Below are 25,530 nucleotides of genomic sequence, written 5' to 3'. Positions count from 1 at the left end.
AACATAATTTTCAATGTAATTCTCTTTATTGTGGCATGAATGTTTAGATCCAAAAGATTCTAGACAAAATTTTAATATTGACATAAAAATAATAATACTTCAAGCATGCTAACCAAGCAATTATGTCTTATCAAAATAACATAGCCAAAGAAAGTTTATCCCTACAAAATCATATAGTTTGGCCATGCTTCATTTTCGTCACACAAAATGCTCCCATCATGCACAACCCCGATGACAAGCCAAGCAATTGTTTCATACTCAGCCTTTTCAAACTCTTTCAACTTTCACGTAATATATGAGCGCGAGCCACGGACATAGCACTATGGGTGGAATATAATATGATGATGGAGGTTGTGTGAGAAGACAAAAAAGGAGAAAGTCTCACATTGACGCGGCTAATCAACGGGCTATGGAGATGCCCATCAATTGATGTCAATGCAAGGAGTAGGGATTACCATGCAACGGATGCACTAGAGCTATAAATATATGAAAGCTCAACATAAGAAACTAAGTGGGTGTGCATCCAACTTGCTTGCTCACGAAGACCTAGGGCATTTTGAGGGAGCCCATCATTGGAATATACAAGCCAAGTTCTATAATGAAAACTTCCCACTAGTATATGAAAGTGACAAAATAGGAGACTCTCTATCGAAGATCATGGTGCTACTTTGAAGCACAAGTGTGGAAAAAGGATAATAACATTGCCCCTTCTCTCTTTTTCTCTCAGTTTTTTTATTTGGGCCTTCTCTCTTTTTTTATGGCCTCTTTTTTTTATTTGGGCTTCTTTGGCCTCTTTTATATATTTTTATATTTTTTGTTCGGAGTCTCATCCCGACTTGTGGGGGAATCATAGTCTCCATCATCCTTTCCTCACATGGGACAATGCTCTAATAATGAAAATCATCACACTTTTATTTACTTACAACTCAAGAATTACAACTCGATACTTAGAACAAAATATGCCTCTATGTGAATGCCTCCGGCAGTGTACCGGGATGTGCAATGAATCAAGAGTGACATGTATGAAAGAATTATGAAGGTGGCTTTTCCACAAATACGATGTCAACTACATGATCATGCAAAGCAATATGACAATGATGGAGCGTGTCATAATAAACGGAACGGTGGAAAGTTGCATGGCAATATATCTCGGAATGGCTATGGAAATGCCATAATAGGTAGGTATGGTGGCTGTTTTGAGGAAGATATAAGGAGGCTTATGTGTGACAGAGCGTATCATATCACAGGGTTTGGATGCACCGGCGAAGTTTGAACCAACTCTCGAGGTGAGAAAGGGCAATGCACGATACCGAAGAGGCTAGCAACGATGGAAGGGTGAGAGTGCGTACAATCCATGAACTCAACATTAGTCATAAAGAACTCACATACTTATTGCAAAAATCTACAAGTCATCGAAACCAAGCACTACGCGCATGCTCCTAGGGGGATAGATTGGTAGGAAAAGACCATCGCTCGTCCCCGACCGCCACTCATAAGGAAAGCAATCAAAGAACACCTCATGCTTCAAATTTGTCACACAACATTTACCATACGTGCATGCTACGGGACTTGCAAACCTCAACACAAGTATTTCTCAATTCCACAATTACTCAACTAGCACGACTCTAATATTACCATCTTTATATCTCAAAACAACTATCAAGTATCAAACTTCCCATAGTATTTAATGCACTCTATATGAAAGTTTTTATTATACCCATCTTGGATGCCTATCATATTAGGACTAATTTTATAGCTAAAGAAAATTACCATGCTGTTCTAAAAGACTTTCAAAATAATATAAGTGAAGCATGAGAGATTAATATATTCTATAAAATAAAACCACCACCGTGCTCTAAAAAGGTATAAGTGAAGCACTAGAGCAAAATTATCTAGCACAAAAGATATAAGTGAAGCACATAGAGTATTCTAATAAATTCCGATTCATGTGTGTCTCTCCAAAAGGTGTGTACAACAAGGATGATTGTGGTAAACTAAAAAGCAAAGACTCAAATCATAAAAGACGCTCCAAGCAAAACACATATCATGTCGTGAATAAAAATATAGCCTCAAGTAAAGTTACCGATAGACGAAGACGAAAGAGGGGATGCCTTCCGGGGCATCCCCAAGCTTAGGCTTTTGGTTGTCCTTGAATTTTACCTTGGGGTGCCTTGGGCATCCCCAAGCTTAGGATCTTGCCACTCCTTATTCCAAAGTCCATCAAATCTTTACCCAAAAACTTGAAAACTTCACAACACAAAACTTAAACAGGAAATCTCATGAGCTCCGTTAGTGTAAGAAAACAAACCACCACTTTAAGGTACTGTAATGAACTCATTCTTTATTTATATTGGTGTTAAACCTACTGTATTCCAACTTCTCTATGGTTCATACCCCCCCCCCCCCCGATACTAGCCATAGATTCATCAAAATAAGCAAACAACACACGAAAAACAGAATCTGTCAAAAACAGAACAGTCTGTAGTAATATGTATCAAACGTATACTTCTGGAACTCCAAAAATTCTGAAATAAATTGGAGTACGTGAGGAATTTATCTATTAATCATATGCAAAATGAATCAACCTAAAAGCACTCTCCAGTAAAAAATGGCAGCTAATCTCGTGAGCGCTAAAGTTTCTGTTTTTTACAGCAAGATCGCAAAGACTTCACCCAAGTCTTCCCAAAGGTTCTACTTGGCACAAACACTAATTAAAACATAAAACCACATCTAAACAGAGGATAGATGAATTATTTATTACTAAACAGGAACAAAAAGCAAAGAACAAAAATAAAATTGGGTTGCCTCCCAACAAGCGCTATTGTTTAACGCCCCTAGCTAGGCATTGATAATTTTAATGATGCTCACATCAAAGACAAGAATTAAAGCACAAAGAGAGCATCATAGAACACGTGATAAACACATCTAAGTCTAACATACTTCCTATTCATAGGCATTTTATAATCAAACAAATTATCATAGCAAGCAAAAATTAGCATATGCAAGGAAGAAGAAAGAGATGATAGCAATCTCAACATGACGAGAGGTAATTTAGTAAGATAAAAATTTCTACAACCATATTTTCCTCTCTCATAATAATTACATGTAGGATCATAGGCAAATTCAAAAAAATAGCTATCACATAACATATTCTCAACACGGTCCACATGCATGCGAAGTTGCCACTCTTCCAAAATAGTGGGATTATCATTAACTAAAGTCATGACCTCTCCAAACCCACGTTTATAAAAAATACCATACGGTTGAACATTCTCCAAAAATGTGTGATCAAAAGTTGACACTCTTCCAAACCTACTTTCAATATTATTGCAAACACTATTATCAATCTCATATTCATCATGGGGCTTAAATAAATTTTCAAGATCGTAAGAAGAATTACCCCAATCATGATCATTGCAACAAGTAGTAGACATAGCAAAACTAGCATCCCAAGCCTCAGGTTTTGCATATTATTAGCACAATTGACATCAAGAGAATTTATAGTAAAATCATTGCAATCATTCTTTTTATTCAAGGAGCTATCGTGAATCTCTTCATAAATTTCTTCATCACAATTTTCAGATTCACGAATTTCAAGCAAAACCTCATAAAGATAATCTAGTGCACTCAAATCACTAGAAATTGGTTCATCGCAATTGGATCTCTTAAAAAGATTAGCAAGGGGATGAGGATCCATAAACTTTTAGCAAGCGAAGATGCAAGCAAACAAAAGACACATAATAACACAAGATCGAACGGAAGGAGGGCGGAGAAAAGGCCAAGGTTTTCGAAAATCGTTTTAGAAGTGGGGGAAAGGAAAACGAGAGGCGAATGGCAAATAATGTAATGCGAGGGAGAAGACTTTGTGATGGGTACTTGGTATGTCTTGACTTGAGCATAGACCTCCCCGGCAACGGCGCCAGAAATGGCTAGTTGATGGGAGATCAAATCTTGACTTGACTTGGTGCAAATCTCCCCGGCAACAGCGCCAGAAATCCTTCTTGCTACCTCTTGAGCATGCGTTGGTTTTCCCTTGAAGAGGAAAGGGTGATTCAGCAAAGTAGCGTAAGTATTTCCCTCAGTTTTTTAGAACCAAGGTATCAATCCAGTAGGAGACTACACGCAAATCGCCTAGTACCTGCACAAACAATCAAGAACCTTGCAACCAACGTGATAAAGGGGGTTTCAATCCCTTCACGGCCACTTGCAAAAGTGAGATCTGATAAAGATAATAAGATAAATATTTTTGGTATTTTTGTTGTATAGATTGAAAAGTAAAGATTGCAAAATAAATAGTAAACTATTATATATCGGAAACTTATATAATGTAAAGTAGACCCGGGGGCCATAGGTTTCACTAGTGGCTTCTCTCAAGATACCATATATTACGGTGGGTGAACAAATTACTGCCGAGCAATTGATAGAAAAGCGCATAGTTATGAGAATATCTAGGCATGATCATGAACATAGGCATCACGTCCGTGTCAAGTAGACCGAAATGATTCTGCATCTACTACTATTACTTCACACATCGACCGCTATCCAGCATGCATCTAGAGTATTAAGTTCATAAGAACAGAGTAATGCATGAGGCAAGATGACATGATGTAGAGGGATAAACTCAAGCAATATGATATAAACCCCATCTTTTTATCCTCGATGGCAACAATACAATACGTGTCGGTTCCCTTTCTGTCACTGGGATCGAGCATCGCAAGATTGAACCCAAAGCTAAGCACTTCTCCCATTTGCAAGAAAGATCAATCTAGTAGGCCAAACTAAACCGATAATTCAAAGAGACTTGCAAAGGTATCAAATCATGCATATAAGAATTCAGAGAAGAATCAAATATTGTTCATAGATAATCTTGATCATAAACCCACAATTCATTGGATCTCGGCAAACACACCGCAAAAAGTATTACATCGAATAGATCTCTAAGAACATCGAGGAGAACTTTGTATTGAGAACCAAAGAGAGAGAAGAAGCCATCTAGCTAATAACTATGGACCCGAAGGTCTGTGGTAAACTACTCACACATCATTGGAGAGGCTATGGTGTTGATGTATAAGCCCTCCGTGATCGAATCCCCCTCCGGCAGATCGCCGGAAAAGGCCCCAAGATGGGATCTCACGGGTACAAAAGGTTGCGGCGGTGGAAAAGTGGTTCCGTGGTTCCCTTGGATGTTTTTAGGGTATAAGAGTATATATAGGCGAAAGAAGTAGGTCGGTGGAGCTACGAGGGGCCCACGATGGTGGGGGCGCGCCTACCCCCCTGGGCGCGCCCTCCTGCCTCGTGGCCGCCTCGTTGCGTCTCTGACTTCCACTCCAAGTCTTCTGGATTGCGTTTGTTCCAAGAAAGATCCTCGCGAAGGTTTCGTTCGTTTGGATTCCGTTTGGTATTCCCTTTCTGCGAAACACTGAAATAGGCAAAAAAACAGCAATTTGCACTAGGCCTTCGGTTAATAGGTTAGTCCCAAAAATAATATTAAAGAGTATATTAAAGCCTATTAAACATCCAAAACAGATGATATAATAGCATGGAACAATCAAAATTATAGACACGTTGGAGAGGTATCATAATGCAGCTACAATGAAGTACACTACTAACGAAAATGCAGTGCACTACAACGTATGCCACAACTACAACAAATAAAATTAAAGCAGTAGAAATCCAGACATGTGGTAGACTAACAGAGGTGCCAATTCACTCGCACTTCCATAACTCGCCTAAAAATTGTCCAACCACTAAACTATCGAAAAATACCCCGCAACAAATTACATGGAACACACGGCAACTGGACGAACAGCATCAGCTTTCATTTTAAAATTGCAATTCAAAAAATGAGGATCATACCCGCAATACAATGAATTCAAACCTACAGCAACAGTAATACAAGATTCAAAAATGCATCGACGCACAGAATCCAAAAAATCAACAAGAACAGAGGAGCGGACGAAGCTCACCCGCCCACACAATCAAATTCATAGGAATTGAAAACTAACTCCTAAAAATTAACAAATTGTAGAGTAAACGGACCGATTAAAACGAACGCAATCAAAGAAATCCTACTAACAAACAACATCCAAGCACAAAAAAGTCGCATACGACGCGAACACGAACGAACAGAGAAAGCTCGTCCGCCAAATCGCTCGATTTGCAAGCACTCTAGTCGATTTTTCCTGTAAATTACAAAGAATAAAGGTCAAATGAGATACAGAGACAAATTAAATCATCCCGCAACACCCGATTCCACACAGAAAACGTGGGCGGACCGCCAGAAAATGAAGCAGTTCTCCCGTGAAGCATTGTAGTGCCCAACGTAAAGACAATGCAGTTCGCTTCTGTTGAGCGTGCAGTGCGGAAGTGTTATCAGAATAACTATTCTGCTAATAATAGCAGAATAGACCGGCTGTGTGTGTGTCTATATATATAACAAATATAACAAAAACTATAGGCTCATATGCAATTTTTTCATGTAACTTGCTTTAAAATGTCTTAGATATAGTATACGAATATATTTAAAATGATACAGTTGTATATATAGTACCACATGGTAGTATATGAGACATATGGGGTAACTACCACCGGGTGGTAGGATGGATTTTCCCTACAACCTATATATATATATATATATATATATATATATATATATATATATATATATATATATATATATATATATATATATATATATATATATATATATATATATATATATATATGTTATTCATCACCCAGGGTGCAGAATAAGTTATTGTTCACCCGAGGTAATCTTACAATCACTTCATAATTAAATTACATTTGTAATTCAAATAGTAACATTCCTATTGATTCATCACGTAAAATTTGATATAAGAAAATAAAAATATAGGTCATAAGACAAGAAAATTTGGAGTTTATATATATTTTACACTATGTTTTTACGTTTGTAATTTTACATAACATAAAATATATTTTACGGCGATTATATATTTTCTTACCGTCTCTTTTTATGTCAGAAATAAGACAAAACTTACGGAACGTAAAATTACAATGCATTGGTGGTAAAATAGAGGGGGTGAAGAATAACTATTCCTCACCCAGGGTGACGAATAGTCAATCCCGGGATTGACTATTCGTCACCCAGGGTGAAGAATTGTTAATCTTCACCCCAGCCAACTTGTGTGCCCACGGCCACAGCTACAAACAGTAAGAAACAAAACACTTGTGGTAAACTTACCTCAAGCAACTTGTGTGCCCACGACCACAATTAGAAACCGTAAGAAAATAAACACTTGAGGTAAACTTACAACCCAAAGGACTTGTGTGCCCACGGCCACAATTATGAACCGTAAAAAAGCAACACATTTGTGGTAAAATTACAACCTAGAGGATGAAACCAAACTGGCGCGTCAAAATCGACCTTTGGAAAACAAGTAATCTTGCTGTAATTTTATGGCAATGAGTAGCACAAGCGCTCCTGAATTATTCTATTAGGTTGCGCTCCTGACTTACTACAAGTAAATTTTTTCCGAATCTGAATGCTTTTGTAGACGAACAGAACATGCATAAATTATTTGATCATGCACTGATGATTGGTTGATTTGCCTTTGTAAAATAGTTTGCTTTGATCAACATGTCGCCTCTGAAATTGAACACACTAGCAATAAATAACTTTAAGAACTAAAGCTGAGCACTAGGAAGGACTCGGCTTGCAAAACCATGACAACCTTGGGATTCGGGTAAACATGCTCTTGTTCATTTAAAAAAAAATCTCATGCTCATAGTTCACTACCGTCTGTGAATTTGGTAAGTTCCTTCTGTGCGCTCGTACAAAACTATGCACAAGAATTTGCAGATATGAAATAACAGGTTCAGTCAGTACATCTTTTCGAATACCCGCAAACAAAGAGTACATCTTTTTGAATAGATGCAGATGACATTTTACAATCAGAGGTTGCCATGAAAACAATCAAGCTGCTGTTGATGCTCTTCTTTTGATCTTAAACTTCCAATCAATGACCTAACCCTGATGCTTCTAGTTGTTCATCAAGTCCCAAAGTGAGCAAAACCTGTACCCAAGAAAAGTTGCCAACAGGCGTGTTAAACACTTCTCACTTCTTACAAACACAGTATTGCCATAAGATTCATGACAGAGGTGTCACTTTGGATCTTACAAACACACTAACAATATTAACTGCAGGAGCAACAAAAAAAAGCCGCCTGTCTTTGTCTTTTCCTATTTGTATCAGCTTTTCATATCAATAATCTACTGTGAATCTTTGACTACAAAAAAACATTCATTCAAGACAAATTAGACAGTCTTGATGATCTATCACAGTAATAGCTACAAACTGCGCCACTGAACTAAATTTTTTAGAATTTCAACAAATTGCTAAGCTTATAAGCCTGAAAGAAATGGTATGTCACTTGATTGAGCCAATTACAAATATCATTCGTCGAGGTGGAATGCCAAATTAATCCAATAAGAATCACAACTATTTTCAATATTCGCTATCCCAACATATATAAATTTTAAAAAGCATTAACACAACCTGGATTTTACAAAAAGATTGTATATCTAATACAAATTAGAACATCTCAAAAGTCTACGGTTGAACAACCATACAAAACGTATCGTTAGTTGAGGGGAAGCATCGTTAGTTGACTATGCCCAAATATATTGAATTTGGGGGTAAATCAAAATCGAATACACAAAGTACGCCTCTGCATTATGGAGATCTAACTACATTCGGCAAACTAAATTTCTTGTAAAATAAAACTGAATTCAAGTAGATACTTGTGGGAGGGTAAATAGATACATCCTCAAGTAAATAGATGAAGATGGAACAATACTAAAGAGCTCCGGCGCCAAGTGAATCGATGAATATGGGATAATACTAAAGTGTTCCGGTGGCATAGAGCTGGTTGGGGACCGTCGTGATGGAGGAAATGAACCCTGCAACAAGGTGAAGACAAACAAATAGGCTCCGTCAACCAACATGACAAATATTTGGTGATTAGAGATTTTTCAAAAATTTATTCCGTGCAACCCCATTTATTTATTCTTGTACTCCTATAACCAAAATTCAAAGAGTCTGATCACCACGGATCAATCTACAGAACAACCAAACTGTGTCTGTGTGTCATATACTTTTTCCATGTATATAGTGCAATTTGAACTCTGAAGAAGGTAGTACTTCTCACGAAACAGGGCAAAAATATACTACAGTTGGAGTATTAAGCCAGCCTAGTTGCTGACCGCCATGGTGGGAGGAGATGCGGACTGCTTCAACAAGAATGACAACAGCCAAAGTAACCTGATGCGAGCAACACGGGCAACGCTACACCACTGCTCCGCCTGCTGCGAATCCGTGACCACATACCACCGTACAAAAATTAAGTGTTATTAAGAAAACAATTCCAGAGTGTTACATGCACGGATGCAACTCGATAGAACCTTGGACTAAAATGAAGTTGCTTTGGAATACATAGCCATATTATTCTCAGTTAAATTATCTCATATTATAGTGAGTTAAAATTAGTTAATAGTTAATTTAGAATAGCTAAGCACTTTTTTCTTTGACATATCGCTATTTTTCCATTGTTTGCTCATACGCAAGATTTTCCTCAGTTAAAATTCTGTGCAAGAAAGAGGAGGCCAGATTTTCTGCATGTATTAACAAGCACCATTCAACTCAAACAAGAATCGGGAACAGTCCACTCATATTCGCAATGGTCCTATGGGCTGGTCCTCCTGTATATGTGACATTTTTTGGTCTAGAAGCAATCATCTCCTGTTAGTACAGATGATTAAATGCTAGCAGGAAAGTACAGATGATAAAATGACTGGGCTTGACAAATAAACATGAAGCTGTATTTTCATATCATGTAAATCAAGTAGAGCAGCAAAGTTGGACAATTCATAGCATACATGCATTAATTAGAGCAGCCATGTTGGGTTGCATCATCTTTCCTTTACAGATATTTCAGTGTCCTTCAGTGTTACTGTACTTTTTACAATTTCAGCAATAATTCTATTTCGATACTAAATTACCTGTCCTACATTCCAGCATATATAGTAAAATCTAAATTACCTCTTTGGGCAGGATGTTCGGCCTCTTGCGATCTCTCCAGTCTGCAGCATCCGTGGAAACCGAACACCAAATTAGCAATTTGGGAAGAACAAACACAAGTTCAAATGGAAGTCGATTAGCTATTTGAAACGGGAAGAATTTGGATTGGGGTTGCCCACCTCCTCTCCCCCTGAAGCCCACATAGATGAGAGGAAAGACTAATGCATTGTAATCACAAACCAATCACATCACTGAAGCCCAGAAATAATGTTTTTTATCTCTAGTAGGAATTGTTAGCAGCACTTCCAGAATCTTTTTTTAGAATCATTATTAGGTAGTAATAAAATTACAATCATGTTTGGAACAGCTACTAGCTGCAGTGAGTATGACCCTGAGTGACAGAACGAAAACTTTTCCCAATACTAGATGTGTATTTGCATTTGTTGCAGCTGATGAACCAAAATTACAACCAATTGTTAAACTTGATATAACTATCTGGAAACTCTGAAAATTACAAATCCGGCAGATTTTTGGTTTCAGAAACAAATGGTGATGTATGTACAACAAGAAGGAAAAAAACTTCAACAATTCAGTCCATGAAGGATGAGATACTATTCCATGGTTTGACGATGTGAAGCAGCACACGAATCGACCAACAATTCTACAACCGGGAGCCAAGATTCTACTACATGTACGTCTACTACGAACCAGATTGGGGATTGAAGCAAATGAAAATTATTGGAGCAAGCAAGGATGGGTACATACCAACATAATCCACGTGATGATGTGTGCTAGATGAATGATTAGTGGTAGAGCTCCAGAACGCTGGTTGTGGTGGCCTCCCGCTTGCCGGTCGTGTCCTTAGCCACTAGGGCCCCTTCAACTCCACCATCGGGAGAACCCAGATCCACCGGCTTATAGTCAAATCGGGACCTTGAGGGGCGCCGGAGCGAGCAGATCGGGAGCGCCATGCCGCCGTTCGCCGTCATACTGTTCGCTGCCTCTTCTGTTTCCAAAATAAAAAAAAACCGTCCGCAGCAAACTAGGAAAAAACGTGGAGCGGTGGAGGTGAGGAGGCTTCGAGTCTCAAAAACGTAAAAATACCTCGATCCTGTGTAATATTACAGCGAGGGGCGGTGGGCCACCTTTTTGATGGGTGAAACGGTGGCTTAGTTGGACGCTGGACGGAGACATTTCTCGGTCGAATCGACCAGGGTGAGGAATAAGCTATCCGTCATCCTGGGAGTCTAATAGAACGTTCTAATATTAGCAGAATAACTATTCTGATAACACTTCCGAGCAAGTGCACTGCAATACACACCAGTGAACTTCGTGTTGTAAAAAACTGCATGTAGTGTTTTTTCGGTACTGTTTTTGCTTTAGTTTTTTAACCGTTTATCGGAACAAGGCGTATAATATATCGTTGGAAAGCTATGGATTAGGCACAACTTCGCCATGTTGAACAATTTTCGAGATTCCTCGCGGTTTAAGATCAGTTTCAAAAATGATGTGGCGAACGATGAGTGGCAGCGAGCGTATTTTCGTGATTTTTTCTAAACCGCTCATTGGAATAATGCAAATGATACGCCGTTGGAAAGATATCATCGAGGCGCATCTTTTTCATATCTATTTTTTCTTCTAATTCGTTACGGTTTAAGAGCAGTTTCAAATTTACTAAATCGCGGAATTACGTTTTTTGAATTTTTTTCAATTTTCGGTATTGTTTTAGCTCCAGTTTTTGAACCGTTTGTCGAAACGAGGAGTATGATACGCCGTTGGAAAGCTACAGACAAGGCACAACTTTTGTATGTTGGAATATTTTTGAGATTACTTACGGGTTTTAGTTAATTTTGAAAATCGTGCGGCTGACGACGGGAGGCAGCGGCCGTTTTACGCGAAATTTTTGCAAACCGCTGGTCCAAATGATTTGAATTATACGCCATTGGAAAGATATCGACGAGGTGCAACTTTTTCATGTAAAACACTCTCTGATTCCTTACTGTTTAAGAGTAATTTTGATTTTAGCGAAATGCGGACATTCTGATTTTTCGCGACCCAAAATCGTCGTATGTACTGCATCAGACAGAAAACCGCACTGCTTTCAGACCAAAAAACCGCACTTCGTCAGACCGACAAGTGCACTGCATAATTTCTTTTTTGTGAGATGTAAATTTCCCAAACGAGGTAGCAAACCGCACTTCTTTAGACCAAAACTCGCACCTCATCAGACGGGCAAGTGCACTGCATGATTTCTTTTTTGTGGGACGTAAATTTTCCGAACCGAGGTAGAAAACCGCACTTCTTTAGACCAAAACCCGCACTTCATCAGACGGACAAGTGCACTGCATGATTTCTTTTTTGTGGGACGTAAATTTTCCCAAACGAGGTGAAGTGCACTCCATGTCGAGCGTTGGTGAACCGCACTACTATGAAAAAGTGAACCTCAAGACTACCGTAGACGGGCCGCGATACTACCGAAAGCGAACTGCGTGAGTTTTTTTTTTCCAAACTCACTATTTTTTACATGCATAGAACGGGCGAGTGGACCGCACGGACTGAGCAAGTGAACCACCTGTAATGAGAAGTGAGCTGCTTTCCGAGGTGTTTTTGTTTCGCATCACCAAGTGAACCCCAAAGTAGTTTTATGGCGAACTTCGTGAGAGAACAAAGTAAGCTTCAAACCATACATAGACATTCATTATTTTTACGCAGCTACACAGCAAAATTACCATCCATTCTTACAACAAAATGAACTTCAAATGCACTAGGCAGTGCCCTTTTTCTCTCCGCGTTTCTCATAAACAACAAAATGAACTTCAAATGAACGTCGATGTTCTCTTCTTTTTCTTACTGGGCGCACTTCTTTCTTGAGTAAACTAAACTGTACATTGACGCAAACAAAACACCAACAAAGCACAAAGCGAACCTCTTCTTTGAGTAAACTGCACAAGACGCAAACTAAATCCAACAAAAACACGTGTGGCCTGCACCACGGCAGTCGGTCGCTCTGGCCACAAAAATTGCTAAGCGAGATACCCGTGCTCTCATCGCCGGCGAGGGGAAGGAGGAGCTCGGGTGCTGCTCCACTACCACGGCGATGTCCGTGCAGGTTGACAGGGCAGAAATCACCAAGGATCTGCAGCTCGTCACGAGGGAGGTGTTTTTGCCCGGAATCTAGTGGTGGTTACCCTACCGCCGAACTGCACCGCACACACGGCCGTCAGAGGACAGTGGCGCCCACCCAAACCGAACTGCAGTGCATCAGCGGGGTGGAATCTCACTGTTGCGGACACACGTGGTGGCCACGGCCTTGGCCATTGACCTCGTCGTCGATGGCAGGGAAAGGGCGCACGGCCTGGGAAGGAGGGAAGGGAGGTGAGGGGTGGCGCGATGGCCGTGGCTCGGCTGATCCGGTGCACGCTCGACGGATCTGGGGAGGGGTGGAGCACAGGCGAGCCCGGATAGGTGGTGGCGCGCGCGGTGGGAGGTTGTGGCTCGGCCGATCTTTTGCTGCTGGGGTGAGGAGCAGGGGCACGGCGGGCGGGAGGACGGGGCAGTGCCGATCTGCTTGCTGGGCGGGCCGGGCTTGGGATGGTGGTGGATCCGCCCCTGGTGACACAGATCTGGCCGCGATGAGGCGGATGCGGCTGCCGGCGACATGGGAGGTGAGGTGGAGGGTTGTGCCGTGGGGACCAGCGGCGGGGACACGGAGCTTGGGAGGTGGCGGGTCGCCGGTGCTGGGTGGGCTGGCGCGGGAAGGTGGGGTGGGCTCCCGGGCGGCTGAGGGAGCCCCGCCGTGGGTGGTGGAGAGGGAGGGAAGAAGGTGGAGGGGGTGGCACGGCGGCCAGGCGGGCGAAGTAGAAGGTGGGGATGGGAGTGGGCGGGCGCGGGGTAGGGTTCACCGGCGCGGGGTGGGAGTGGGCGGGCTCTGACCTCTGAGAGCATGGCGAGGGAGGTTGAGGGGGTTGGCTGGAGAAGAAGGTGGGGGATTTGGGGGGCGTCACGCGCGGTAGGAGGTGGGAGGAAGAAGCGGTCGTGGGTGTGCGGGTGGCTAGGTTGACTAGGGTGTTAGCAGAATAAGGGACAAGTGTTATTAGAATAAGGTCTTAAGGGGTGTTATCATAATAGACCCACCCTATATATATATCAAATGATGATGAAATTTTCATTAAAATAACTTTATACAGTTCATAAAATAGAAATTTTCTAATAAGGAATGAATTAGTAACATTGGTATTACCCTAAAAAAGAAAATGAAATAAAAACAAAAAGATCAAAATAATGAAGTTTTCTAAGGTAGAATGAATTAGTGGCATTTATATTACCTTTTATGCAGAAAGGTAATTTAAAAAGTAAAACAAATAACGACAAAATTGGCACAAAATTTACACGGAAAGTGTGTTTTTTAATAATATGCAACGATAAGCATATAATAGTGAACAATTTCGGAAAAAGGGGAAGTTTCATAAGAATAAATGGATTAGTAGGATTGATATTACCATTAAAGAAGAAGAAAAATGAAAACAATGACGTTTTCTAAGAAAGAATGAATTAGTGGCTTTAATATTATCCTTAAGAAAGAAAATGAAATAAAATAAAACATAAAATCAAAATATTGAGGTTCTTTGTGGTAGAATGAATTAGTGGCATTGGTATTACCCATTAAGAAGAAAGAAAATGACAAAAAAATGTGGAACAAACAATGACAAAATTTGCACACAACATACACACAAAATGTGTTTTTTTAAATATACAATAATAAACATATAACAGTGGAATTATCGCAAAAAACAAGTTTCCTAAGAAAGAATTTGTGGCATTTTGTTACCCTTGAAGAAGAAAGGAACTCAATAATTACTAAAAAACCAAAATAGTAAAGTTTTGTAAGTAACAATGAACTAGGGACATCGATACTACATTTTAAGAAGAATTAAACTGAATAAAAAAATAAAACTTGCACACAGCTTTACACTAAAATTGCAACTTTTTGTAGTTATGTAAAGTATAATCATGTAATAGTGCATTTTTCGCATATATTTTATGGTATTTATGTGTATACATTTACACTCACCCAACATCCCAAAAATATTCAAAAAGAAAAGAAAAATGACTAATAAAGAAAAGAAAAAAGGAAAAAACAGAAAAGAACAAAGGGAGAGAGAGGAGGGTTGGGTTGCACAGGTAATGGGCTTCAGCCTGTTGGGGAATTAACATCTAAATTTGTGATCAGTCGAAAAAAACAGATCAAAACAACTCACCAGAAGAAGAAAAAAACACAAATCTCAAAGCAGAAATCAATGAGGAAAAAAAATTAGCTGACGCAAAATCAGTTTTCAGGCAACTAACATATAGCTAAAATGATTTATGCCTAAAAAAAATCTAAAATGACTTATATTAAATCAAAACAAACACTGAAGCTAATCAAACCATGGTTATAATTCAAAAATGACGGGCGTTCAAACGTGCGGTGACGCCGGCGAGCCGCAAACGTCTTTCCCGGCTCCGAAAGCGAGACGGCACCCCCGACCCTCGAAGCCCTCCATAAGCTGAACCCCCTCCACGCGCTCTCACCAGCAACGCACCAAGGCGTTGACCTCAGAGCTTTAATTCCCCAACCCCCACCACCTCCCATCGCAGACTCGCAGAAGCATCCAGCAAACAAGAGAAGAAGTCGATCGGGAGCAGCACCGGCAGCCGCGGAAGGGGAGCGAAGAGACGACCGAGCGGCGGCAGCATGGACCGGAACATGACGGGGCTCTTGCTCGGGTGCGTGGGCGCCGCCATGACGGTGCTGGCGTACCAGCAGACGGTGGTGTCCAGCACGCAGTGCATCGGCGCCGGCCTCGCCGTCCTCGTCTGCGCTCTCTGCATCAAGGAAGGCTTCTTCTCCTTCTGATGCCCGCCGCCCGCGTAGCACTCAGTTTCTTTCGGCTTCAGTTTCCGTATTCCTTTGCAGCTTAATTCGTTTCCACCACTCGTGCTTTCATATATGTAGCTCCTCCAGGTAGGATCGTCTGATCCGCATAATCAAAGTGGTTGTATCTTGTATTCTGTAATTTCCTCCCTTTCCTTATACATATATATAGTTCTTTGTCTGTCTTGAAGCGTGGCTGGTTGCATCTCTTCTGTTTTTGTTGTTGTTGCTGTTGTGTTCGCTGCTGATTACATCTCTTTTACGACTATATATTGCGGTTTCTGCCTTTCTTGGATGCATACAACCAGTCAAATCGCCTAACCTCCAACGGGGAATCACTTCACCTAAAACGGTTGACTTAATGTACTCCATTGCTTTACTACTTTGTGTACAAGAGACAATTTAGCTCCACGAGTGTGTAACCGGAATACCTGAAAGCAGCAGGAAATGAAATCCGCACAACTACAATAAAATGATCCAGTGCATCTGAATTTTTACAGTGGAACGCCGATGCAGTACCGTCCTACAACAGCACGCAGTTACCTGCTTTACTAGAAACAGAAATACTCATCTCAAACATACGTACATTTGAGCGTAGAACTATCTGTTCTGTACTATCCCTGCCTCATCTACAACCTGCCATGACAGGACAACACTGCGTAGCTGCTGTTCAGTGCAGACGCGCTGTTGGAAATTTTGCATTGCCACAGAACACCAACCATACGGACAGGGGTGTTACCATCGTCTGAACTCGTGGAGCACTTGGCTTCAGAACTCGTGAATGATCTTCTGCAGAGAAGAGTAAGTCCCACTTGCGGCAACCAAGGAGCCGAGAACGATGATCATGACGATCAGCGCGACCTCAGCCCTGCTACACCTCGCCGTGCCGAAGATTTTGAGGTAGCAGATGCAGGGGAGCAGCATGGAGGCCATGACGCTGAGCAGCGAGCCGACGAGCGCCATGAGGTGGCCGAAGAAGGGGACGGTGAGGGCCACGATGACCGTGCTGATGACGATGAAGGTCCTGATGAGCATGTTGAGGGACCTCTTGTTGCCGGCAAGCAGCTTCTCTTCGACCGCTGTCGCGACGGGGGTCACCATCAGAGCGTACTTTGAGAATGGGTTGATCAGCGCCGTGTAGATTGCTAGCTTGGAGCTGAGCTTGCCCTCCGGGAGGTTCAGGGTCACCTGAGACTCGACGTCGTCGCCGTACATGAGGTAGCCCAGTATGGCCATGGATCCGTAGTTGAGGGTGCATGCGACGAAGCATATGACTAGTACCTGTCAATGCACTCCAACAGACAGACATGCCAAATCTTCAGTCAGGGGAAGTGAGACATCGTTCGGCATAGAACACTGTTAGGTCACTGTCAGAGGTTTCTTGAAACTACTGTACTTTTTAGTATCAGATTCATTGCACATTAAAACGCCAAGAAAAATACAATGATGAACAGTTTGGGAATGTCTTCGCTGGCGTTAAAATGATAGGCCACTCATTGATTAGTGATTACCTTGGAGAACTTGTCCTTTTCCTTCATGGAATTGCACAATGTCGGGAATATGGCATGGCCGCAGTAGCAGAAAGTGTAGAGCCCGAGCGCAGTAGGTAGGCCGCTGACATTGAGCATGGTCCCTTTCCCCTGAAACCCGACGCCGTCGACCACGGCGGCCCAGAGCACGCAGAAGACCAGCACGACGGACGCGAGCACGCCGCTGGCCGACACGTAGGCGAGCACGCCCAGGTTCCTCAGCCACGTGGTGGGCAGGATGAAGATGGACACGAGCACGATGAAGAGGTGCTTGCCGGAGAGGACGAGCACGCCGCCGAGGCTGAGGCTGGTGCCCGGGAACAGCTTGTCCAGGTTGTCCCCCTCCAGTATGAGGAAGCCGATGGCGACGAGGTAGAGCTCGGCGTACATGAAGGCCGAGACGGCGAAGCGGCCCTTGGCCCCGAAGGCGAGCGCGCCGATGTCCGGGTAGCCGCGCACGTCCGGCGACGCGCCCATGCACGTCCGCAGGAGCTGGCCGGTGTAGCAGCAGACGATGGCGACGAGGAGGAGCAGCACCAGGCTGAGCCACCCGCCCTCCGCCAGCGCGTACGGGATGGACAGCAGCCCCACGCCTGAAGCCTCAACATCGACCGGTCAGTCAGAGTGGGCCGGCACTGTCAAGAAAAGGGCCGGTCCGTACAGGAGATACGGATTGTTGCAGGCAAACGAAAGAAAGATTCGGGTTCCGGACTCACCGGAGAGGGCGTTGAGGCCATTGAAGCATGTGCGCAGGGACGTCGCGCCGCCGGCCTCCGGCGAGCACTGCGCCTCGTGGTCGTGCGCCGCCGCGGGGTCCTTGCCGGCTTGCAGGCCACCGTGCGCGTGGAGCAGGGGCTTCTCGAAGTCCGGTAGCCCGCCCGGCGAGTCGTGCGGCGCCGCTCCGCCAATGGCCATCTTATTCTTATCCTACCTCTACCTCTAGGCGACGGCTCCTCTAAGCTCTAGCAAAGACCAAATCTCCTCGACGGGGCACGCACGCACGCGACGGATGGAACAGGCAGGGGCACGGTGGAGAGCACAGGAGCATGTGGCGCTGCGGCTGCGGCTGTATAAAAGGGAACCCTACCTCGGCTTCTTCCTTCCTCCGTGCGGCGCCGACGACGGGTCACGAGTCGGGAGGCCCACACGGCTCGGGAGCTCTCTCTTGTGCGCTGCGCGCGGGGCCCATGCGGTTGCGAAATCCGTGAGCAAAACTCAACGGGATCCGCGGCGTTAGATCTGCCATGTGGCACGCTTTACCTCAGGGATTGGAGATCAAGAGTAGTATAGAGTTTCTTTTCACTTTTTCCTTCTTTCTTTCTTAGCATCCCCGAAGGAAAGAAACGGATGATGCTGTTTGTGGTGCGATGTCACGTCTCGCCTTATGAGTTGGGATCATCCGAGGAAACCTAATGGAAATGGGTTACGTAGCCTTCGCTGCTCCCGACCGTTTACGTACGTAGGTACACTACACATAGTTCGTTTGGTTTTTTCTTTTAACACGAGTACAGACGCCCGGAAACTAGCTTTTTGAAAAGCCTCTCCTTGACTAAATACTACTCCTACTACCGGAATAGGTTGCATGAAGGCCATGGTCGTGGCTAGCGCTCACGTGCGAACATTTGTTTTACCAGCCTAGTGCGCACGGCGCACCACTGAGCTAGTACTTCTGTATACGCATATGGCGCACCACGGCATAGGGAGTAGTGCCTCGTGTGTGGCCTGAGCCCTGATATGCCGTCACAGCTGTCCAGGCTCGTCTAACGGCACGTTAGCACACGTGGTGAACGTGTATAAAGTTCTCTGTTATTTGCGACCAAGGAAAAGCAGAAATTATCAGTCATATCACTATAACTACATGACCACGACCAGGACATGAAGGCGGGCGTGGCGAGCAATCTTCAAATCATTCAAAATAACTACGTGATCAGGAGTGTTTCCAGCTTCCCTGTATTGCTCGACAAGCCGCCAATCGCAAATGTTTGCACACAACCGCACCCACATGTTTCTTCATATCATCAGGGGCGTGTTTGGTTGCCGTTTGCTACAGGGCCTGCATCGCATACACTTCTCAAACCAGCCTGGTTGAGCAAAAACAGGCCCTAATACGCTATCTGCCAGTTGTTTGGTTGACTGCATCTAGTGTCCCTGCATTAGGTAATACCCAAGTGCACTTTGTTTGGTTGCCTGCATTGGCCCGAGCGGCACATGAACACGGCGTTTGGTTGCATACGGCGTACATGTTGTGCTTACCTTGTACCCTAGTTGGTGAGCTTACCCACACCTAGCACACCAACGCCACAGCACAGTAATGGCGATGAACTGGGCGAAGATGATGAAGTTCCTCAGCTTCAGCCCAAACTGACGATCCACCTTGACACCTCCAACCTTGCGACTGTCAACAATGCTGCCGTGCTTTCGCACCCAGTCGGAGTAAGCTTGTTCTGCTGCCTGCCTAGTCTTGAACCCTCTATGGGTGCTGTTGCTATACGATGCCACTTGTGCACTGACTTCTTCCCATGAACTATAAACCCCTGGGACCTTACCGATGAACACGGCATACCACTTGCCCTAGCAATGCACAAGAGCAAGAGTTGAAGCACCAAATCAATGGAGCACACATGTAGCAAGTAAAGTAGCACACAAACAACAATGGAGCAGAAGAGAAGTAAAGCATGCATGATCATACTGCATAGCAAGTTCTTCCTAGCACTACCTTGATGTTAACCTACCACCACATCCAAAAGAGGGTGTCGTCCTACCATCGCAAGTTCACCATCAGCGTGAGGGGTTAGTATATACCACCTCACCAAAATATACAGACCATCAAATAGTTTTTGAGCCCTAGCTACACAAAATGTACGTCGTCATCGTCATCGTCGTCGTCGTCGCCACCGCCATCGCCGTCGGGGATCGTGCACGCTCACATGCAGCACTACTCTAGTAGTAGTGCTTGCCTAGCCAGCTCCTGAGCAACAGCACCCTGTGAGCGTCGGCCATGGCAACGAACCCAACACCCTGCGCCTTGTTGTCAAGCAGGTGGCTGAGAGCTGCCATGAGAGCCTCGTCGTTGAGGCCACCCTGGGTCATGACAGCACCATACAGGTCAGGGTGGACGTCGAGGGGCTTGCACTCCCTGATGGCTGTTGCCACCTCCTTCACCGCATCAGTCTTGCTGCTGAAGACATTGATCTCCTCCTCCATCAGGCCTCCTCTCTTCCTCTTCCTATCATGGACGGGGTCAAATGGCTTGTCGAAGGGCTTCGCAGCGGGCTTGTCAGGGCCATCGAGGACCTCGACGTCCGGGGTCCCAGGGAAGCCTGGCATGGGAGAACCAAGAGGCTCCCCCTGTTGGGGAACGTAGTAATTGCAAAAAAATTCCTACGCACACGCAAGATCATGGTGATGCATAGCAACGAGAGGGGAGAGTGTTGTCCACGTACCCTCGTAGACCGACAGCGGAAGCGTTATCACAACGCGGTTGATGTAGTCGTACGTCTTCACGATCCGACCGATCAAGTACCGAACGTACGGCACCTCCGAGTTCTACACACGTTCAGCTCGATGACGTCCCTCGAACTCCGATCCAGCCGAGTGTTGAGGGAGAGTTTCGTCAGCACGACGGCGTGGTGACGATGATGATGTTCCACCGACGCAGGGGTTCACCTAAGCTCCGCAACGGTATTATCGAGGTGTAATATGGTGGAGGGGGGCACCGCACACGGCTAAGAGATCTCAAGGATCAATTGTTGTGTCTCTGGGGTGCCCCCCTGCCCCCGTATATAAAGGAGCAAGGGAGGAGGAGGCCGGCCCTAGGAGGGGGCGCACCAAGTGTGGAGTCCTACTAGGACTCCCTAGTCCTAGTAGGATTCCACCTCCCATATGGAATAGGAAAAGAGGAAGGGAAAAAGAGAAGGAAGGAAGGGGGCGCCCCCCTTCCCTAGTCCAATTCGGACCAGACCAAGGGGAGGGGTGCGGCCACCCTTGAGGCCCTTTTTCTTCTTTCCCGTATGGCCCAATAAGGCCCAATACGTATTCCCGTAACTCTCCGATACTCCGAAAAATACCCGAATCACTCGGAACGTTTCCGAAGTCCGAATATAGTCGTCCAATATATCGATTTTTACGTCTCGACCATTTCGAGACTCCTCGTCATATCCCCGATCTCATCCGGGACTCCGAACTCCTTCGGTACATCAAAACTCAATAAAACTGTCATCGTAACGTTAAGCGTGCGGACCCTACGGGTTCGAGAACTATGTAGACATGACCGAGACACGTCTCCGGTCAATAACCAATAGCGGGACCTGGATGCCCATATTGGCTCCCACATATTCTACGAAGATCTTTATCGGTCAGACGCATAACAACATACGTTGTTCCCTTTGTCACCGGTATGTTACTTGCCCGAGATTTGATCGTCGGTATCTCGATACCTAGTTCAATCTCGTTACCGGCAACTCTCTTTACTCGTTCCGTAACACATCATCCCACAACTAACTCATTAGTCACAATGCTTGCAAGGCTTATAGTGATGTGCATTATCGAGTGGGCACAGAGATACCTCTCCGACAATTGGAGTGACAAATCCTAATCTCGAAATACGCCAACCCAACAAGTACCTTTGGAGACACCTGTAGAGCACCTTTATAATCACCCATTTACGTTGTGACGTTTGGTAGCACACAAAGTGTTCCTCCGGTAAACGGGAGTTGCATAATCTCATAGTCATAGGAACATGTATAAGTCATGAAGAAAGCAATAGCAACATACTAAACGATCGAGTGCTAAGCTAACGGAATGGGTCAAGTCAATCACGTCATTCTCCTAATGAGGTGATCTCGTTAATCAAATGACAACTTATGTCTATGGCTAGGAAACATAACCATCTTTGATTAACGAGCTAGTCAAGTAGAGGCATACTAGTGACACTCTGTTTGTCTATATATTCACACATGTATTATGTTTCCGGTTAATACAATTCTAGCATGAATAATAAACATTTATCATGATATAAGGAAATAAATAATACTTTATTATTGCCTCTAGGGCATATTTCCTTCAGTCTCCCACTTGCACTAGAGTCAATAATCTAGTTCACATCGCCATGTGATTTAACATCAATAATTCACATCACCATGTGATTAACACCCATAGTTCACATCGTCATGTGACCAACACCCAAAGGGTTTACTAGAGTCAGTAATCTAGTTCACATCTCTATGTGATTAACACCCAAAGAGTACTAAGGTGTGATCATGTTTTGCTTGTGAGATTAGTTTAGTCAACGGGTCTGTCACATTCAGATCCGTAAGTATTTTGCAAATTTCTATGTCTATAATGCTCTGCATGGAGCTACTCTAGCTAATTGCTCCCACTTTCAATATGTATCTAGACCGAGATTTAGAGTCATCTAGATTAGTGTCAAAACTTGCATCGACGTAGCCCATTACGACGAGCCTTTTGTCACTTCCATAATCGAGAAACATATCCTTATTCCAGCAAGGATAATTTTGACCGCTGTCCAGTGATCTACTCCTTGATCACTATTGTACTCCCTTGCCAAAATCAGTGTAGGGTATACAATAGATCTGGTACACAGCATGGCATACTTTATAGAACCTATGGCCGAGGCATAGGGAATGACTTTCATTCTTTTTCTATCTTCTGCCGTGGTCGGGCTTTGAGTCTTACTCAATTTCACACCTTGTAACACAGGCAAGAACTCTTTCTTTGACTGTTCCATTTTGAACTACTTCAAAATCTTGTCAAAGTATGTACTCATTGAAAAAACTTATCAAGCGTCTTGATCTATCTCTATAGATCTTGATGCTCAATATGTAAGCAGCTTCACCGAGGTCCTTCTTTGAAAAACGCCTTTCAAATACTCCTTTATGCTTTGCAGAAATAATTCTACATTATTTCTGATCAACAATATGTTATTCACATATACTTATCAGAAATGTTGTAGTGCTCCCACTCACTTTCTTGTAAATACAGGCTTCACCGCAAGTCTGTATAAAACTATATGCTTTGATCAACTTATCAAAGCATATATTCCAACTCCGAGATGCTTACACCAGTCCATAGATGGATCGCTGGAGCTTGCATATTTTGTTAGCACTTTTCGGATTGACAAAACCTCCTGGTTGCATCATATACAACTCTTCTTTAATAAATCCATTAAGGAATGCAGTTTTGTTTATCCATTTGCCATATTTCATAAAATGCGGCAATTGCTAACATGATTTAGACAGACTTAAGCATCGCTACGGGTGAGAAGGTCTCATCGTAGTCAATCCCTTGAACTTGTCGAAAACCTTTCGCAACAAGTCGAGCTTTATAGACAGTAACATTACCATCAGCGTCAGTCTTCTTCTTGAAGATCCATTTATTTTCAATGGCTTGCCGATCATTGGGCAAGTCAACCAAAGTCCATACTTTGTTCTCATACATGGATCCCATCTCAGATTTCATGGCCTCAAGCCATTTTGCGGAATCTGGGCTCACCATCGCTTCTTCATAGTTCGTAGGTTCGTCATGGTCTAGTAACATAACTTCCAGAACAGGATTACCGTACCACTCTGGTGCGGATCTTACTCTGGTTGATCTACGAGGTTCAGTAATAACTTGATCTGAAGTTTCATGATCATCATCATTAACTTCCTCACTAATTGGTGTAGGTGTCTCAGAAACTGGTTTCTGTGATGAACTACTTTCCAATAAGGGAGCAGGTATAGTTACCTCATCAAGTTCTACTTTCCTCCCACTCACTTCTATCGAGAGAAACTCCTTCTCTAGAAAATTTCCGAATTTAGCAACAAAAGTTTTTCCTTCGGATCTGTGATAGAAGGTATACCCAACAGTCTCCTTTGGGTATCCTATGAAGACACATTTCTCCGATTTGGGTTCGAGCTTATCAGGTTGAAGTTTCTTCACATAAGCATCGCAGCCCCATACTTTAAGAAACGACAACTTTGGTTTCTTGCCAAACCACAGTTCATAAGGCGTCGTCTCAACGGATTTTGATGGTGCCCTATTTAACGTGAATGCAGCCGTCTCTAAAGCATAACCCCAAAACGATAGCGGTAAATCAGTAAGAGACATCATAGATCGCACCATATCTAATAAAGTGAGATTACGACGTTCGGACACACCATTACGCTGTGGTGTTCCGGGTGGCGTGAGTTGCGAAACTATTCCGCATTGTTTCAAATGTAGACCAAACTCGTAATTCAAATATTCTCCTCCACGATCTGATCGTAGAAACTTTATTTTCTTGTTACGATGATTTTCAACTTCACTCTGAAATTCTTTGAACTTTTCAAATGTTTCAGACTTATGTTTCATTAAGTAGATATACCCATATCTGCTTAAATCTGTGAAGGTGAGAAAATAACGATATCCGCCACGAGCCTCAACATTCATCGGACCACATACATCTGTATGTATGATTTCCAACAAATCTGTTGCTCTCTCCATAGTTCCGGAGAACGGTGTTTTAGTCATCTTGCCCATGAGGCACGGTTCGCAAGTACCAAGTGATTCATAATCAAGTGGTTTCAAAAGTCCATCAGTATGGAGTTTCTTCATGCGCTTTACACCGATATGACCTAAACGGCAGTGCCACAAATAAGTTGCACTATCATTATCAACTCTGCATCTTTTGGTTTCAATATTATGAATATGTGTATCACTACTATCGAGATTCAACAAAAATAGACCACTCTTCAACGGTGCATGACCATAAAAGATATTACTCATATAAATAGAACAACCATTATTCTCTGATTTAAATGAATAACCGTCTCGCATCAAACAAGATCCAGATATAATGTTCATGCTCAACGCTGGCAACAAATAACAATTATTTAGGTCTAAAACTAATCCCGAAGGTAGATGTAGAGGTAGCGTGCCGACCGCGATCACATCGACTTTGGAACCATTTCCCACGCGCATCGTCACCTCGTCCTTAGCCAATCTTCGCTTAATCCGTAGCCCCTGTTTCGAGTTGCAAATATTAGAAACA

At 43.4% G+C, this 25,530-nt stretch overlaps 3 protein-coding genes and 1 long non-coding RNA gene across 4 annotated transcripts; 1 reads left to right on the top strand and 3 right to left on the bottom strand.

Annotated features, from left to right (window-relative positions):
- Positions 1 to 7,719: 7,719 nt before the first annotated feature.
- On the bottom strand, positions 7,720 to 11,203 carry LOC109753903 (uncharacterized). Its single transcript, XR_002230568.4, has 3 exons — positions 10,824 to 11,203; positions 10,080 to 10,120; positions 7,720 to 8,941 (listed from the first exon to the last, which is right to left on the bottom strand). It is a non-coding gene; the product is annotated as an uncharacterized lncRNA (long non-coding RNA).
- Positions 11,204 to 12,728: 1,525 nt separating this feature from the next.
- Positions 12,729 to 15,794, bottom strand: LOC120974070 (uncharacterized). Its single transcript, XM_040400438.1, has 2 exons — positions 15,698 to 15,794; positions 12,729 to 14,163 (listed from the first exon to the last, which is right to left on the bottom strand). Exons 1-2 carry the CDS (start codon positions 15,792 to 15,794, stop codon positions 13,205 to 13,207), a joined length of 1,056 nt encoding a protein of 351 aa, XP_040256372.1. The 3' UTR covers positions 12,729 to 13,204.
- On the top strand, positions 15,594 to 16,162 carry LOC120973519 (uncharacterized). Its single transcript, XM_040399258.3, has one exon. It carries the CDS (start codon positions 15,793 to 15,795, stop codon positions 15,952 to 15,954), a length of 162 nt encoding a protein of 53 aa, XP_040255192.1. The 5' UTR covers positions 15,594 to 15,792; the 3' UTR covers positions 15,955 to 16,162.
- A 258-nt stretch (positions 16,163 to 16,420) lies between these two features.
- LOC109753899 (amino acid transporter AVT1I) lies at positions 16,421 to 18,636 on the bottom strand. The gene is made up of 3 exons (XM_020312820.4): positions 18,218 to 18,636; positions 17,484 to 18,094; positions 16,421 to 17,253 (listed from the first exon to the last, which is right to left on the bottom strand). The coding sequence occupies exons 1-3, from the start codon at positions 18,414 to 18,416 to the stop codon at positions 16,741 to 16,743; spliced, it is 1,323 nt and encodes a 440-aa protein (XP_020168409.1). The 5' UTR covers positions 18,417 to 18,636; the 3' UTR covers positions 16,421 to 16,740.
- Between the last annotated feature and the right edge of the window lie 6,894 nt (positions 18,637 to 25,530).

The sequence above is a fragment of the Aegilops tauschii genome, chromosome 2, assembly GCF_002575655.3.
Source record: "Aegilops tauschii subsp. strangulata cultivar AL8/78 chromosome 2, Aet v6.0, whole genome shotgun sequence".
Classification (NCBI taxonomy): Eukaryota; Viridiplantae; Streptophyta; class Magnoliopsida; order Poales; family Poaceae; genus Aegilops; species Aegilops tauschii.
This window is presented reverse-complemented; position numbering and strand designations above follow the sequence as displayed.

Excerpts from the sequence above, each read along its gene's own strand:
- LOC120973519 (XM_040399258.3), top strand. The coding sequence starts at position 15,793 with ATGGACCGGAACATGACGGGGCTCTTGCTCGGGTGCGTGGGCGCCGCC.
- LOC120974070 (XM_040400438.1), bottom strand. The coding sequence starts at position 15,794 with ATGCTGCCGCCGCTCGGTCGTCTCTTCGCTCCCCTTCCGCGGCTGCCG. Across the intron at positions 14,164-15,697 it reads TTTGCTGGATGCTTCTGCGA|ACCTTATTCTAATAACACTT; the intron begins GTCTGCGATGGG and ends ACACCCCTTAAG.
- LOC109753899 (XM_020312820.4), bottom strand. The coding sequence starts at position 18,416 with ATGGCCATTGGCGGAGCGGCGCCGCACGACTCGCCGGGCGGGCTACCG. Across the intron at positions 18,095-18,217 it reads TGGCCTCAACGCCCTCTCCG|GCGTGGGGCTGCTGTCCATC; the intron begins GTGAGTCCGGAA and ends TTGAGGCTTCAG. Across the intron at positions 17,254-17,483 it reads AAAAGGACAAGTTCTCCAAG|GTACTAGTCATATGCTTCGT; the intron begins GTAATCACTAAT and ends GTGCATTGACAG.